At 37.4% G+C, this 18619-nt stretch overlaps 1 protein-coding gene across 1 annotated transcript in view; it reads left to right on the top strand.

The window, feature by feature from the left end:
- Positions 1 to 18619, top strand: part of LRRC69 (leucine rich repeat containing 69) — an 86030-nt gene that overhangs the window by 20074 nt on the left and 47337 nt on the right. The window contains 2 exon segments of the mRNA XM_030304046.1: positions 4875 to 5070; positions 7782 to 7853. Coding sequence (XP_030159906.1) covers positions 4875 to 5070; positions 7782 to 7853 — 268 coding nt within the window.

Genomic DNA, 18619 nt, shown 5'->3' with positions numbered 1-18619 from the left:
CAGCATCCTCTTTTTACTCTGCCACCAAGTAAGCAGCTGCCTTAGGAGGAAAGGCTGTGACTGGATGGGTGTGGTTAATTCAGTGGAGGGCTGGTAGGAAGCCTGAGAATGTTCATGGAAGCTCTGTGCTGATGTGTGATTACCTTCGTTCTGAATCTCGTGTCTCATTTCTCAATTTGTTTAGAACCTGGGAGGGGGAACGTTCTGTTTGTTGGCTTACATAAACTACAGAGTAATGGTTTATGGACTTGGAGTGGAACCTGGACAGGTTAGAGTTTTGCCCCTAAACAACTCTATATGGGCAGAGCGGCACAACCACAGAAGGAAAATGAGAACGTGGGGCATCCTGGGAACAGAATGTCTCTGAAAGAAAGAGGGAGAAAGGAAGAGACGAAACCAGTAGGCTCAGTTCTTCCTCCAAACTCGCCAGTCAGTGAAATTATTCTTTGGCCCACTGGAGAGGAAGAGGGCAGGGAGAAGCTGCAAGTGTACCTCCTGTGGTTTTCTCTTGGAAGAGTAGGGAAGGTCTCCCTGCTCCTGGAAATGGCAACATAGCCATTCCTTGTTTTCTCTTCTGCTCTTTTTCAACCAATGAGTGACGACTAATTTACAGTAGCCTCTGAGCCCAGCTTAGTGCCTTGAAATAATGACAAAATGAAAAGCCAGCTGCCATAATATTAATTCAGATTAGAATCAATTAAGTGATTATAACAATGATTAATGAAGAAAATTCCTTGTCCCTTTCTCCACAGGACCTACTCCACACATTTTCACTCTTTTAACATTAGGTCGTCCATTTTTGACTCTATATCCTCTCTGCAAATGACTTTGCACCTTATTTTACTGAGAAATTTGCACTCCCTTCATTCCTTTCTTTTCAGCCTCTTTATCTTGCCTTAAGCAGACCTTAAGACAAAGTCTACTTCTTGCCTTTTCTCCTCCCTCATGGTCTCTCCATAACCAGAGTTCTCTAAACTGCCATCTGTCTATTGTTTTTGTTTCCTACTTAACCCCTTGAAATTCTGTTTTTTCCCTCTTCGTTCTACTGAATATTATTTTCAAAGTTCATTAATGTCCTTTGGGCAATCAAGTCTAATGGCCTTTTCTCTCTGTTGAATACCACGTTACACAGAAATAGTGAGTGTTCCATTCAATGAGTTTGGACAAATGTATACACACCAGTAAGGTATCAGACATTTCCTTCAACCTACAAATTTCCTCTTACACTTCCAGTAAATTCTTACCTCTCATAAGCAACTACTATTCTGATTTCTACCTGTACAGATTAGTTTTACTTGTTCTGGAACTAAAGAAATGGAATCATACAGTATATATTCTTTTGTGCCTGTCTTTTGCTGAGCATATGTTTTTTTGAGATTCACCTTATTGTTGCATTTGTCAGCAGTTTGTTGTTTTTTGTTTATCCCCAGTAGCATTTCATTGCATGAATTATGCCACAAATTATTTTCTCCTGTTTATAGACATTTGGATTATTTCCCATTTGGGGCTATAATGAATTAAGCTATTATAAATATTCTTGTGCAAGTCTTTTTGCGGACATATGTTTAATTTACTTTTCATTTCAATTCCTAGGAGTAGAGTTGTAAAGTTGTAGAGTAGGAGTGTAGGTGTATATGTTAATTTATAAAGAACTGTCAGTTGTTTTGCAAAGTGGTTGTACCATTTTACATCCCCAGCAGTTTTAAAAATGTTAACCATTGTAGTGGGTATGAAGTCACATCTTAGGGTATTTTTAGTTTGCATTTCCCTAATGTCTAATGACAATTGAGCACCTTTTCATGTTCTCATTGCCCATTTATGTATCTTCTTTAGTGAAGTGCTTGTATCAAATATTTTTTCCATGTATAAAAATTATGTTTTTTTCTTTCTTAGAATTGACTTGTAAGAGTCCTTTAGGGGTGCCTGGGTGGCTCAGTGGGTTAAGTGTCCTACTCTTGATTTCGGCTTAGGTAATGATCTCACTGTTAGTGAGTTGGAGGCCTGCCTAGGGCTGTGCACTGACAGTGCAGAACCTGCTTGGGATTGGCTGTCTCACCCTCTCTCTCTCTCCTCTCTCTGTCCCTCCCCTGTGTGCATGCATGCACTCTTTCTCTCAAAATAAATAAACAAACATTTAAAAACAGAGTTCTTTATGTATTCTGGATACAAGTATTTTCATAAGTGTCTGTATTGCAGATATTTCTTCTATTATGTGACTTGCCTTTTAATTGTCTTAACAGTACTTAGAGAAGAACTGAAATTTTTAACTTTGATAAAGGCCAATTTATAAATATTTTTATTTTCAGATTAGTGCTTTCTGTGGCCTTTTAAGGAGATATTTGCCTACCCCAAAGTTATCAAGATATTATCCTATACTTTCTTCTACAAGCTTTATAGTTTTAGTTTTTATATTTAGGTCTATGATTCATGTCAAATTAATGTTTGTGCATAGTGTGGGGTAATAGTCCAAGTTTCTTTTTTTCCCACATTATCCTATATTTTCTTCTACAAGCTTTATAGTTTTAGTTTTTATATTTAGGTCTATGATTCATCTCAAATTAATGTCTGGTGTGCTGTGGGGCAATAGTCAAAGTTGATTTTTTCCCCATATGTTTATCCAGTTGTTCTAGCACCGTGTGTTGAAAGACTGCCTTTTGAGGGGAGTAGGGCACTGGAGAAGCCCACAAGCAGGGGAGGGGTACAGGGAGAGAGTGGGAGAGAATCTTAAGCAGGCTCTACACCCAGCATGGAGCTGGTCTTGGGGCTGGATGTCACAAGCCTGAGATCATGTTATAAACTGAGAGAAATCTCAGTTATAAACTGAAAGAAACATTACTAAGAGTCAGTTACAGCTGACATATAGTATGAAATAAAATAAGAGAACCAGGCGACAGACACACAGAGTCATTTTTTTCTTAAAACTTTTTTATTTTTTTGGTTATTTATTTACTTTGAGAAAGAGAGAGAGCATGAGTGGGGGAGGTGCAGAGAGAGAGAGGGGGAGAGAGAATCCCAAGTAGGATCCACACTATCAGTGCAGAGCCCAACGTGGGGCTCAATCTCACAACCCTGGGATTATGACCTGAGCTGAAATCAAGAGTTGGATGCTTAACTGACTAAGCCACCTAGGCTCCCCTTGACTTTTTTTTTTTATAATAGTTTTGGCCACACTAGTTACTTTGAATATCCATATAAATTGTAAAATTGATTTTTCAATTTTTACACAAAGAAACTTAAGATTTTTATTTGGTCTGAGTTGAACTGTAGATCAATTTGGGGAGAATTGGCATCTTAGCAATATCGTTTCTTTTTATATATGAATAAGACATATCTATACTTTTATTTAGAGCTCTCTTAAATTTTCTGTCATGATTTACAGTTAGTTGTTGGTGTAGAAGTCTCTCATATCCTTTGTTAAATGTATTCCTAACTACTTTATAGGTGTTTTTATGTTACTGTAAATGGAGTTTTCAGACCAATTATTTTCCAGTTGTTTGTGGCTACAGTATAGAAATCCAATAGATTTTTCAATAGTCACTTTGTAGTCTATGACCCTGCTTTTGGTTCTAGTAGGTTTGTTTGTATTTCCTCTCTTGAACATTAAAAAAAAAAATTTAATGTTTACTTATATTTGAGAAAGAGAGATGGTGCACAAGCAGGGGAGGGGCAGAGGGAGAGACGGAGACAGAACATGAAGCAGGCTCCAAGCTCTGAGCTGTCAGCACAGAGCCTGATGCGGGGCTCGAACCCATGAACTGGGAGATCTGACCTGAGCCAAAGTTGGATGCTTAACTGTCTGAGCCACCCAGGTGCCCCATATTTTCCTTATTTCTAAATTAAGGGTAATAATTCTAACCTTAGGGTTGTACTGATGATTAAATTTAATGCATAGGTGCATAGTTGGTGCTCAACATTACTAATGTCTTTCTCCTTTATTCAGAATATTAGTATTTTCTCAGCTTATTGTGCCCACCGTTGCCCCGATTTTACAAGTTCTGTTATTCAAAGCCAAATTCAAACTGTTTGTTCTTCCAAAATGCTTGTGATAGACATCATGTACCATATCTGCAATTAGAAACTCAAATTTCCTTAATCTCTTTCCCCAGGTCTGATGGCATTTCCTATCTTCATATTATGGCTCCATCTAATATCTCCTTCTAGACCCTGACATACATAAGGGCAGAATGTGTGGCTGATTCATCTTTGCATCTTTCATAGCAGCTAAGAGTGCTTATATCTGTTTGGTGCAAGACATTTAATCTGTACCTGTATCTCTATCTCTGCCTCTATCCATTTATGTCTACGTATGTATGTGTATGTATATTTGTGCATATGTATGTCTTCCTTTGTCCTCTGGCTTCCTCTTCAATATAGCCAATGTATACATACAAAGAGTGAAAATGGAGTTTCTTCTTTTTTAAATCTGCATTTTGATTTTATAAAATACTTTTAACATAAGGGATGCCTGGGTGGCTCTGTGAGTTAAGTGTCAGACTTCAGCTCAGGTCATGATGTCACCATTCATGAGTTTGAGCCCTGCATCAGTCTCTCTGCTGTCAGTGCAGAGCCTGCCTGCTTCAGATCCTGTGTCCCCTCCCAACCCCCCCCCCCCCCGCTTCTCCCCTGCTTGTGCTCTCTCAAAAATAAACATAAAAAATACTTTTAACATAAGTTATCCAATTAAAAATAGCTTTAAAAGTTAAATTATAGAAAAGATTTTTTATGCTCAAAGTATTTGTAATAGTTGTGAACCTGTGACTAAAGTAAGGCTCAGGTGAGCTACAAAAGAATGAATTGACACATGACTTCTGATAAGTGGTATGCCCAATGGACTTTCTTATTTTCATGAATATCATTCATATCCTTTTTTTTAGATTAAAAAACCTTAAATATTTGAGTATAAATCATAACCAGCTAGCCAGCATTCCTAAAGAACTTTGTTTTCTTAAGAATCTTTTTGAACTTCACCTTAACTACAATCAGCTCATTTGCATACCTGAAGAGATTAAGTTCTTGAAGAAGCTCCAGAAGCTTCTTCTGGTCAGGAACAATATTGAAGTTCTGCCAAAGGTAAGCAAAACGTGGAACCAAATTTTCATGGGTAAGAACTCATTGCCACATGATGGGGAGTGACTGTGGAATAGATTTGGACATCTCAATACAAGCCATCATTTACTTTCCCTCCAATTAGACATAGTTAGTTCCTAAAGACCTATGACATAGGAGGGTAATAACTTGGATTATTCCACATAGTAGGGGTGCCAAATTTAATAAATAGGGATGCAGGATGCTCACTTAAGTTTGAATTTCAGATAAGGAACGAATAATTTTTTAGTATAAATATGTTCCAAATATTGCATGGGACGTACTTATAGTAAACAAAATTGTTCTCTGAAATTTCTATTTAAGTGAACCTCTTGTGATTTATCTGGCAACCCTGTGTATGGCATAATATGTAAGTACACTTTAGGTTTGGAATATGTGCTATCTGTCTTCCATTTTTCCTACACAGCTACTCTTCATCCTCTTCCAAACTGTTCTGTGCCTGGGAGACTGACCTCATGGGCATCAGTAAGCTTCTTTGTCCTCTGACTTCCTCTTGGATGTGGCCAATGATAGCCACTAGTAGGATGTGAAAGGGAGGAGGAGAGTGTGTACTAGATGGTATTCCCCTGGTACCCTCCCTGATAGGATGTTGTAAGTTGCCTGCACACTTTTCTGGAAGACTGTAGTTAGTAAGTATAAGGTGATCCTCATATGGACCATTACTACCTCCCTTGGCTCTTCAGGCCTGTGGCAGTAAAGAACTCCCTGCTGTTTGGGGGAACTTTGTCAGAACCTTGCTAAACTTTTATACGTGGTGGTTTTATTAAACTCTCCTCAAATTTCCCATTTTGAGAGTACTGTTTCTTGCTGGGAACCTGTCAATGGGTTTACTTTCCTTCCTTATGCAAATTAAAATTAATTTGATAGGAGGGAATGCATGTCATACAGTAAATTGAGGAATACAAAAGGTAGATCCATTCCTACTGTTTCATTTTTCTCTCAAGAGGATAATATTCCCTTTAAAAATTCTGTGCACACTGTAACGTGATAAATATAGCAAGGTGTATGGGGCACCTGGGTGGCTTAGTTGGTTAAGTGTCCAACTTCAGCTCAGGTCATGTTCTCACAGTTCGTGAGTTCGAGCCCTGCATTGGGCTCTGTGCTGATATCGTGGAGCCTGGAGCCTGTTTCGGATTCCATGTCTCCCTCTCTCTCTGCCCCTCACCTGCCCATACTGTCTCTCTCTCTCTCTCTCTCTCAAATGTAAACATTAAAAATTTTTTAAAAAATATAGCAAGGTGTAGGCTTTAAATAGGTGTATTTCAAAAATGTTATTCTTGGGGTGCCTGGGTGGCTCAGTTGGTTAAGTGTGCAACTCTTGGTTTCAGCTCCGGTCATGATCTTGTGGTTTCATGAGTTCAAGCCCCTCGTCAGGTTCTGTGCTGAGAGCACAGGGCCTGCTTGAGATTCTCTCCTTCTGTCTCTGTCCTTCCCCGACTCATGCTGTCTCTATCTCAAAATGAATAAATAAACTTAAAAAAATTAATTTTTTCTTACGTTACTTAAAAATCCTAATTTCTGTAAATAAGAATATTTCCTGAAATTACAAAGTAAATCTGTTAGAAGTATAACTCCTTTATTTGAGGGAAAAATAACAGTAGTAACAGGATCATGGTCATGAAGTATTATATTATTAGTGTTCATAACTCTGGTATGTTGCTCTTCTTATTTACCCACTCTAAAATAAGGAACAGAGAGGTTAGACGACTTAAACACACTTTACAAAGGTCAGAGAAAGGGCTCAAATCCATGTCTGTCTGACTTAAAAGTCTGGACTTCCCATCAATACTCCTACTACAATTATTTTTTTAATCCCGAGGAGTTTGGACTCTAAAAATTTAAATCCTAGTAAGTCCTGTCCTAAGTTATTATGTAAAGAATGCCTATGATTACTTATGTCTTTGTACATTTAATCTGATTCAGTCTATCATTGTGCTTTTTGGTCTGCATTATACATAAGGTATTCTAGAAAATACTAGTTTGTTTTGGTAATGGGCAAATTATGAATCATTTTCTGGTACATTATAAATTATGTGTGTGTCTGCACATGTGTGTGAATGTATATGCCTATTCAGTCACATTGGACATGTAGATAGAGACACTAAAAAGTTTAATTTTTTTTCTATAAGGAAAGGATTGAGTGAGCACAGAGCTAAGCAAAAGGTAGATGTGAAATAAATGCCTTTGGAATTGTTGATAGACCTTTTACATCTGTTTTTCTGTTTCTCTAAGGTTCTATTTTAGTTTTAGTATGTTTACTGAGTTCTCTCACTATAAGGCTTTTCAGTAAGCACTTACTGATTAGTAACTTATTTAATCCATTCAATAACCATATCAAAGTAAGGGCTTCCATTGCCATTTTCATTTTACAAATGGAGAAAATGAAGTACAAAGAGATTGAGAAATTTGTCTGTAGTTACATAGTGTTGGAGATCTGAGCCTACAAATAGTCTAACTCTTGGCCACCATGTTATGTTGCCCTGGAGTGGTCAGAGGTAATGGAGACCTTAGAGAATCTGGGACCCCAGGACATAGTAACTCCTCAGGGAGGATGTACTGAAGAACCGATCAGGTAATTAGGAAAGATGGCCAGTCCTATAAAGTTTGAACTTAGAAGAAATATTTATGATTCTACATAGTAGATTTTTAAAAATCTCTCTTGTTTTCTGACACAGGGAGTTTGTCGTCTTAAAAACCTAAGAATCCTAGACATAGCTGGAAATATTATTCAGACATTTCCATCAGGAGTAAGTAGAGCCTACTTCTATTATAACTAGAACATGACTTCACTTATGCTATTGAGATTAGAGAAATATGCATAGTCTTAAAACCTGTAGTAACTGGAACCTTGGATTATACAAATGACTCAAAGATTTGCTTCATTCTAGAATTTCAAAACCTGCTCTCTCCCATTCCTTCCTGTGTGTTCTCTGCCTAATGAAACTGTTTGAACTAAGTGAACTCTGATTGCTATCATAAATATTTTAATATATTGGTTACGGTGATGTATTTTTTATTATATACTGCTTTTAGTCACCTCAGACTTTTTGAAAATATGACTTTTCAAAGCATAAATTGTTATGCTTTGTAATTTATCCAAGGTGACACTTTTGTTAGTTGTTTTTGAGCCATAAACAATGAAAAACTATTTTTTTCCCATTTATAAATGAATTTTGACTTTACCGTATTTCAAAGAACTGAGAAACAGTTGGTCTTGACACGTTTTGAATTTTGGGAAAGAAATGGCAGTTTTTGATATCACATTTTATATCTGAGCAAGTATAATTCCACATGCAAGGTAATAATTAGAAGCCCATCAATCCAGAAAGTGTACAATAAATAGTTTTTGATCTATTAAATCCTTTTTCTGATCAAGTCCAAATTGAAATTTCAATGCTTTTTACCCCTAGAGAAATTGTTTGTACCGAAGGTGACTCAAATATGAAAAATAAGTATAAAGTCTATTTTAGAAAAAATGTAGTTATTGTTGTGTTAAAATATACATAACACAAAATTGATCATTTTAACCATTTTTAAGTATTTAGTTCTATGGCACTAGATGTACTCAAAATGTTGTACAACCATCATCATCTATCTCCAGAAGTGTTTTATCATCTCCAACCAAAACCTTGTTTCCCTTAAACACTACTGCCCTGGATAGCTGCCATTTTCTGTGTCTACACATTTGACGACTCTGGCCACCTCCTTGAAGAATGATATACATCATACAAACATACCATAATTTGTCTTCTTGTGACCATATTTCACTTTTAACATGTCTTCACGGTTCATCTATGTTATAGCCTTTGTCAGAATTTCCTTCCTTTTTTAGGGCTGAATAATATTCCATTGGATGTATACATCACATTTTGTTTATTCATTCGTCTGAAGCACTTGGGTTGCTTCACCTTTTGGCTTTTGAGACTAATGCTGCTATGATCATGAACATACAAATATCTGTTTGATTTTCTGTTTTCATTTCTTTTGGGTATATACCTAGAAGTGGGATTGCTGAATCGTATGGTAATTGCACGTTTACTTCTTTTTTTTTTTTAAGTTTTTATTTAAATTCTGGTTAGTTAACAGTGTAACATTAATTCCAGGTGTACAGTATAGTGATTTAACACCTCCATACAAAACCTGATGCTCATCATAACGGGTGCACTCCTTAGGAATTGCCAAGCTGTCTTTCAAAAATACACAGTTTCGAATGTTTAATAATAATTGGATGTTGTTAATATTGACCTGGTAAAGGCTACCAAGTGTTTATCATCTTACAAGTCTTAGTTCAACTCTGTCTCTGCCCTGTGATGCCTTCCCTGTTTCCCAAAGCACCATTATAGTTTGTACCACTAGTAGAATAATTCTTTTCAAGTCTGTCTTGAAAAGCTACCATTAGGCTGTAAGCTAATTAAATTGCTGAGTATTTTAGTTCCTTGAAACAAATATTTTTAATATTTTAATTTTTATAATTTTAATGTTTAATATTTTAAATATTTTTAAATTAAAAAAAATCTTTCAAGCAAAAATCTTTCTGTAACTCCTCTCTCCCTTAAGAGCACAGTTATTTTTCATTTATTTGAAGAAAAAGTTGACCTGATAAAACTGAGATAAAGTTTTAATGATCATCACCAGGGGGCATCACGACATTTGTCTTTGATATGAAGTTTGTAACAAAATATCGTCTATAAAACATTTGCAGACCTAACAGAAAACTTCACATTTCTGTAACACTCTTGATCAAGACCCTCCATTAGCAATCTAAACTCCCTGAACTATCATAACTGTACTTTTCAGATTGAGAAGTGGTGCTAAAAGTTGTATTTCTTTTTTTTATTTCTTTTTATTTTTTTAAATTTTATTTTTTATTTTTTTAAATTTACATCCAAATTAGTTAGCATTAGTGCAACAGTGATTTCAGGAGTAGATTCCTTAGTTGCCCTTACCCATTTAGCCCATTCCCCCTCCCACAACCCCTCCAGTAACCCTCAGTTTGTTCTCCATATTTATGAGTCTCTTTTGTGTTGTCCCCCTCCCTGTTTTTATATTATTTTTGCTTCACTTCCCTTATGTTCATCTGTTTTGTCTCTTAAAGTCCTTACATGAGTGAAGTCATATGATTTTTGTCTTTTTCTGACTAATTTCACTTAGCGTAATACCCTCTAGTTCCATCCACGTAGTTGCAAATGGCAAGATTTCATTCTTTTTGATTGCTGAGTAAGACTCCATTGTCTATATATACCACATCTTCTTTATCCATTCATCCATCAGTGGACATTTGGGCTCTTTCCATACTTTGGCTTTTGTTGATAGTGCTGCTATAAAAATGGGGGTGCATGTGTCCCTTCAAAACAGCACATCTGTATCCCTTGGATAAATGCCTAGTAGTGCATTTGCTGGGTCGTAGGGTAGTTCTATTTTTAGTTTTTTGAGGAACCTCCATACTGTTTTCCAGAGTGGCTGCACCAGTTTGCATTCCCAAAAAGTTATATTTCTAAAGCAGTTCTTTGCAGTTATTAGTAATTTGCAGATTTGCAAAGCAATTTTGCATGTTATCAAATATTTGTAACAATTTGATATTGAATAGCCTATTGAAGAAGACAGATCTGGTATTATTTTTCCTGTTCAGCGCTCTGGAGAATTAATTTGGCTTCAGCAGTTGCCCTTAGACTTGAGAGGGCATCAGAGTCCCTGGGTGATTTGTGAAAAGGCAGAGGGCTGGGCCACACTTGTAGAGTTTCTGATTCAGTAGGTTGGGGAGCCCAAGAATTTGCATTCCTGGTAAGTTCTCAGGTGATATTGATGCAAGTCTGGGGACCACACCTGGAGCACCACTGGCCTGAAGTATAGAGCAGTGAGAGAGTTTGAACTTGCACTCCGGATTTTCAGCTGCAAGCCCAGGGCTCTTCCCATAATAGAATGCTGCCTCTGAGATAAAAAGAATTGCTGAGGAATAAATTCTTTGTCTCAAGAGTGACAGGCAGGGCCGTCCCTGTTATGCTACACAAATAAATGAGACATTTCTTTCATCTCACTGGGAGTTTGGGTTCTGAGAGTTTCCCTGTGCCCTCCATGAAAATGATACTCAAGGAACATGCCTTGAACAATACAATTCTTGTGTATTCTGGAAGACACAAGGAATGCCTGCAAAGTTGGAAGCTGAGTTTTGTATGTCACTTACTCCTCTTCAGCCACCCCGTGGATGTATTTGGAGCATGTGTGCCGTTGACGTAACTTCCTAAACAGTTATTCATCAGCCAATCTACACATCAAAGAGATTTTTAGCATGTGACTTCAAACACTAAATTTTATTTTTGGAGAAAGTTTGGTCAAACCATCATCATGTAACTTTTAATTGTTTCTGAGGTTTGTCTTTATAAAGTTTCCCATTTATATCAGGTGGTTGTATTTGGAAGTGAGGCTCAGGTCTAGCTACAATATTTACAAGGACACATATAAATATGAAACTTACGGGAAGGTGCTTTGCTGAGCATAGACATTGAACAAATATGCTTCAAAAGATGTAAACCATAGCCAATGCTACATTTTCCACAGTTGCTGATTGCTTTCAGTTTCAAATTCATCATATTAGCATTCATTTGAAGCTGTGGCCTCCATAAACAGATTCTGTGTTGGAGTTAAGAATCTTGAGTGTTTGTATATCCCTAAAGTCTGTAGACATACAGTGTTTTTATAAGAAAAAAATACAAGGAGAAAGAGCTTCATGCAGTGGTGTTGTCATGAGAAAAATATGCTTGGACTATTTATGGGATGGATAATAGTTACAGCACCTATTCCATTTTATCAGTGCCCCCCTTTTTTCCTTGAAGAATTCTTCAGTCGTCATAAATCATATTTGAAAACAGTGCTAACACTTTCCCCTTTCACAGTATGAGAAACATAGGAGGGAAAAAAAATGTAAGTAACTTTCCCAGAAACACAAATCATTTGAATGGCAAAGGGACTATTCAAATCCACTGTTCCCAAACAAAAATTAAATATGCCCAAGTTAGTAATTTATCAGTTGTGTGACCTTGAGCACATAACTCAATCACTTAGTGTTACGTTTTTTTTCCCCTATGGAAGTTGGGCATATTAATAACGCTTACAACATTGTTGGGAAAGGGGTGACACAGCACTTGGTGTTCAGCAAATATAGAATGAATGATTAAATGAGATAATACACATAAATCTTTTACTAGCGCTTGGCACGTGATAGATAGCAAATGTTATTTTCTTTTTATTTTAAAGTTGGGTCTGAGCTACATGCCACTGAATCCATCCCAGATATAGGGACATTTTTGCAAGCCTTTATTTTATTTATTTATTATTTAAAAACATTTTTAATGTTTATTTTTGAGAGAGAGAACAGGCACACATGCAAGTGGGGGAGGGACAGGGAGAGAGGGAGACACAGAATCTGAAGCAGGCTCCAGGCTCTGAGCTGTCAGCACAGAGCCTGACATGGGACTCAAACTCCTGAACCGTGAGATCATGACCTGAGCTGAGTCAGATGCTTAACTGACTGAGCAGCCCAGGTGCCCCTACATGCTTTTAAAATCATGAGAGCACCTGATGATTTTAACTATTTCAGATAGCAGGGTAATGGTTGATCTGTATGTGCGGGTATACTAGGGAGATACAGGTTTATTAGCAGTTTACTGTGCTTCCTGTTCTCCGTGTGTTCTTTACCTGAATAGCTGTTCCAAGTTATTTTCCTCTGTAGACCCATTTGCAGTCTTCTGACCTACCTTGTTGAAGCAGTAAAACATAACAGATGATTTCCCTGAAGATGGTCCTTCTTTCCCTCGATCTTCACTTGTGATTCTGTTTAGTTCTGTCTCATCCTTTCACCCTATCTCTTGGCTCACTTGCTTTCTGATTGGCACACCGGATTACGCTGAAAATAGAACCCCTCATCACTGAACTCCCTTTTTCTTAGACCCTTTTCTCAAATTGTTGTCTATTATCCTGAGGTCTTTTCTTTCCTCAAATACTTTCAGTTTAAAATGGTATCTCTAGAGGTGCCTGGGTGGCTCAGTTAGGCATCTCACTCTTGATTTCAGCTCAGGTCATGATCTCCCAGTCCCCAGATGGAGTTCTTGTATCAGGCTCCACCCTGAGTGTGGAGCCTGCTTGGGTTCTCTCTCTCTCTCTCTCTCTCTCTCTCTCTCTGCCAGCTCTCTTTGTCTCTCTCAAAAACAGAAAAACAAAAAAACAAAACAAAAAACCTTTCTCTATGTATAGCCAATGCTGATTGATTTTGATCCATGCCAGTCTAAGCATGTCTTGCTGTAGTGTTCTTGATTCCAGACACTTGCCTTACATCTAACATGGCACAGATCCTGGCTTAGTGTCATTTCAGCCTCATATTTGTCTAACCCATAAAGCCTAAATATTTCACAAATGCTTCCACTGTCTTTTGTTTTACTTTTCTGTGGTTAATTCAATATCAAGTGAAGAAAGCCGTGTTATTTTTTTAAAAGATATTTTTTAATGGTTATTTTTATTTTTGAGAGACACAAAGCATGAAGGGGGAGGGACAGAGAAAGAGGGAGACACAGAATCCGAAGCAGGCTCTAGGCTCTGAGTTGTCAGCACAGAGCCCAACACGGGGCTCGAACTCACAGACTGTGAGATCATGACCCGAGCTAAAGTCGGACACTCAACGGACTGAGTCATCCAGGCTCCCCGAAAGCCATGTTATTGTTGAATGACTTTCATCGTTTATACATAAGATCACCTGCCTTCAGTAGAATGATTTCTGTATATGAGCAGTTGCATACACATATGTGCACTACACATAGAGAGGGCATTTCGCTTTGGATAAAGAGAAATATTTCTGTGAAACTGACCGAACATGTGGAGAACGGTTATATAAAATTTCAAAATGTCCATGATCAAAAGTGTCCTTGAGTGGTCAAAAGTGCGGTGCAATCGTGGGAAAGGAGATGCTTGGGAAAATGAAATTGTGATGTTTCCTTAAATCAAAACTTCTATCCAAACTTTTGAAACTCTGTTGCAAGATGATTAGAAAGCAGCCTAAAAGTTTAAAACTGATAATCAGGGAAATATCCATGAAGCTGTGTTCAAGAACACTTCCAAATGTCTCCACCATCTAGTGTTTTGGTTTGAGGTATTCACTTTGTTCAATAGCCCATGAGAAATTTCAATCGTCTACGTCATCCTCTTTGCTTTTCTGCCTCTTGAACAGCAACATTAGAGATCTGCTTTGTTCTTGTTGCCATATCTGTAGTTTATTTTCTGTCTCTGTTGAATATTAAGGAAAGGTCTACCGTATCCTTGAAGCTCATTAAATCCTCTCTAAAATTTGACCTTAATTTGAAAATAGTATATTTTCTTTGGTTGTTGGTGCTGCCTGCAGTGGCTCAGTTTATTAGGAGATATACATTTAAAACAACATTCAGTGACCTTTAAAAAAATGGGATATGGGCCAACGCTTGCCTAATGAAAACCCCTTGTGGCCTCTGTGGTTTTATGTAAGTGATGTAAGCTTAGCTAATAGAGAATTAGTGAGTTCCAAAACTTGACTAAATGCCTTGCCTGTCACTACTTTTACGAGAATGAGATCATGTTTTCTGCTCTTTCTTATATGGGGGAAGGCAAAAAGGAGGGTGTCGAATTATATGGGATTGCTTCTTTCACCATTCTAATTCTAAAATTTCATGAGATAGACTTTTTTAAATGAAAAGCTTAGAGAAAATTCATAAAATATTGCCCTGGAAGCAGTGAGGGTTTTGTGAAAACTCTGGTTCAAAAATTGAGGGCTAAATTAAGTTATAGGTATAACTGATATTCCCTGCTTAGCTAAAGTAAATAACCTGAGTTCTGCCTTTTTACTTCTGTACGTGCGCATATCAGAATTCAAGACGGGCTGGTCTTGGATTCCTGTAAGTGCCACAGAGTACCCTGTTCCACATGGTGGGGGTGGTTGGTGGACAAGGTTTAACTCTCATTTGTTACCCTTGGAAATTTTCTTGTTCTAGCCCTGTAGCTAAAGACACTGAGGAGACAAAAGGGATGCTGTTTATCTTCGAAATGGAGATCCCCAAATTTAAGTAACACCCACCTCATGTGTTGAAAGAAAGGGAACATAGGGTTATTTGCTCATAGAGTCAGAGTGAGAGGTACTATTTTTTTTGCCTTGTGATAAAAGCTGATTTTAAATGATTTCAAAATGAGGGCCAGTACTTTTCAAGGGTAGTAGAAAATGAGAAAAATTTTAAAGAGAGACTTTGATTGACATTCAGTAATGCAGCCTATTTAAGCATTGATTTTTATTTAGATGATGACTTTTTTTCCACCCCCTATCCCCACTCCCAAATGTAAGCTCTTTGAAAGCAGGGATTGTTGTGTCTTTTCAATGATGTATTCCCAACACCTAGAACAGTGCCTCTAATGCAAACTAGGCACCCAGTAGATACTTGCTAAATGGACAGATGGTGGATAGAAGGATGGATTGGGTGGATATGGACTTTACCTAACAAACATATCTGCTTTGTGTTGCCCGAAAAATCAAAACTCCTATGTGAGAATGAGTAACCAAAAAGTTGCGCTAAGGCAGTAATTTTCAACCAGAGAAGATTTTGCCCTTCGGGGACTTTTGGCAATATCTGGAGGTGTTTTTGGTTGTCACCACTGAGGAATTGTGGTGGTACTATTAGCTAGCATCCAGTAGGTAGAGGCCAGAGATCCTGCTAAACATTCTGTCAAGTACGGGGCAGTCTCCTGTAACAAAGTACTGTCTGGTCTAAAATGTTGGTGTCTTGGTTTGGAAACCCTGGTTTTAAGGATTTACTGTTTATTCCTCTATGGTTTCCGGCTCATACTCCTTAGAAAGTGTGTAGCCTTATCATATGGATTTTAGAGTGCATGGGAATCATTAGTGGTGCTTCTTACAATTTTGATGTCTTGGCTTCATGCCTATGTATTCTGAATTATGGCTAATAATGCTTTTTTTGCTTTAAAGTTGGATTTTCTCATATTAATGTGGCCGTATCAGCTACATCTATTTTGATTCATGTTTGCAGAGTATATCTATTTTAATTCCTTGCTTTCAGCCTTTCTATATCCTTAGGTTTTAGATACGTTTCTTATAAATAGCGCATGACTCTTTATTTTAAAAAGCCCAATATGATAATCTTTGTCTTTAAATTGCAGCATTTAGTTCATCTAAATTTAATATAGTCGCTGATTTATTTGGGGCCGAATCAGTATCTTCCTGTATATTTGTAATGTGTTCCTTTTTCTCTCCTTCCCTTCTTTGAAATGACTGGAGATTGTTTTTTTTTATTTAAAAGAAGTTTTTAAATATTTATTTATTCTTTGAGAGAGGGAGAGAGAGCACGAGCAGGGGGAGGGGCAGAAAGAGAGGGTGACACAGAATCTGAAGCAGGCTCCAGGCTCTAAGCTGTCAGCACAGAGCCCAATGCAGGGGTTGAAATCACCAATCATGAGATCATGACCTGAAGCTGAAGTCAGACGCTTAACTTACTGAACCACCCAGGCACCCTGATTGGAGATTTTTATGATTCCATTTTTTAAAAATTCTTCGTAAAGAGTTTGTATACAATTTTGTTATTCTTTTGATTTACTACCTTAAAAAAATCCTACTTGCTTTATGAAAGTGTATTATTAAGAATAGTGCAGAAACTTTAGGATACTTTAAATCTATTTATTGACCTCCATTCTTAGATATTTTGTATGTATTATAATTTCGTATATTAAATAAAATAGTATTTTGCGGTGCCTGTGTGGCTCAGTCAGTTAAGCATCTGACTCTTGATTTTGGCTCAGGTCATGATCTCATGGTCGTGAGATTGAGTCCTGAGTCAGGCTCAGCATGGAGTGTAGAGCCTGCTTGTGACTCTGTTTCCTTCTCTAACCCTCCCCCACTTGTGTCTGTGCGTATTTCTCTCTCGCTCTCTCTCTCTCTCTCTCTCTCTCTCTCTCTCTGGATAACTTTACAAATAAATACATAAATACAATTGTATTTTAAATGTAACTTTCTAGTTTAAAAGGTTTTATTATTATTTTACACGGATAGTATTCATTTAGATTTATTTGCAGGTTTCAAATTTTTGTTGTTGTTCATTTCCCCACGTATCTTGCATCTTCCTTTGGGATTCTATATTTGCTTCCAGCTTCAAATCACAGTTTTTAGTCTTCTTTGAGAATGAGTCTACTTGTTCAGTTTCCCAGTTTTTGATAGTTTGAGTTAAAACTATCATTCTTTTAACTTTATTTTTGACGAATAACTTTTACTGGGTATAGAATTTTAAGTTGACAGTATTATATTTCATTACTTTCAAAACACCAGCTTCTAGCGTCTATTGTTGCTGCTTAGAGTTCTGGGAAAACTGTAGCTGTTGTTCCCCCTCAGGCAATCTGTTTTTCTCTTCCTGGCAGCTTTAAACATTGTCTCATTGTCTTTCATATTCTGCATTTCCAATATGATGTGTCTAGGTGTGAACTTCATTTAATTTGTCCGACCTGAAATTTATTTGGCTTCCTAAGTATGTAAATTACTATCTTTCATTGTTTTTTTAAAAATTCTTAGGGGGCGCCTGGGTGGCGCAGTCGGTTAAGCGTCCGACTTCAGCCAGGTCACGATCTCACGGTCTGTGAGTTCGAGCCCCGCGTCAGGCTCTGGGCTGATGGCTCGGAGCCTGGAGCCTGTTTCCGATTCTGTGTCTCCCTCTCTCTCTGCCCCTCCCCCGTTCATGCTCTGTCTCTGTCTGTCCCAAAAATAAATTAAAAAAAAAAAAAAAAAAAAAATTCTTAGTTATTGTCTTTTTCAATACTGCTTCTGTATCCCCCTTCTTCTTTGGTAACTCTAATTTCCTATATGTCACAACCTCTCACTTTATGTTTTTTTTTTTTTGTCTTACCCTGTTTTCTCTCCTTTTGTCTCTCTGTGCTTCATTCTAGATATTTCTTCCTATTGTATTTTGTATTTTACAATGTGATAATTTACTCTTCAGTTGTGTCTAATGTACTTTTAAACCCATCCATTAGGTTATTTCCATTTTATTCAGTGGCACAATTTTTGGTTCATTCTTTTTCAAATCTACCATGTTTTTTTTTTTTAATTTTTTTTTTAAAGTTTATTTATTTTTGAGACAGAGACAGAGCATGAATGGGGGAGGGTCAGAGAGAGAGGGAGACACAGAATCCAAAACAGGCTCCAGGCTCTGAGCTGTCAGCACAGAGCCCGACACGGGGCTCGAACTCACGGACCGCGAGATCATGACCTGAGCTGAAGTTGGATGCTCAGCCGACTGAGCCACCCAGGCGCCCTGTCAAATCTACCATGTTATTTTCCATATTTTTCAGTTGTCTACTAAAAAATTTAAGTTTAGCTTTTATTTCCTGGAACGTGTTAAGTATGGTTGTTTTAATGTCTGAGTCTGGTAAACTCAGTATTGGGAAGTACTTTTGGGTTGACTTCTGTTGTTTGTGTAGTTTATCTGTATCACTCAGATTTCTCCAG

This window comes from Lynx canadensis, chromosome F2 (assembly GCF_007474595.2).
Source record: "Lynx canadensis isolate LIC74 chromosome F2, mLynCan4.pri.v2, whole genome shotgun sequence".
In the NCBI taxonomy this organism is placed as follows: Eukaryota; Metazoa; Chordata; class Mammalia; order Carnivora; family Felidae; genus Lynx; species Lynx canadensis.
This window is presented reverse-complemented; position numbering and strand designations above follow the sequence as displayed.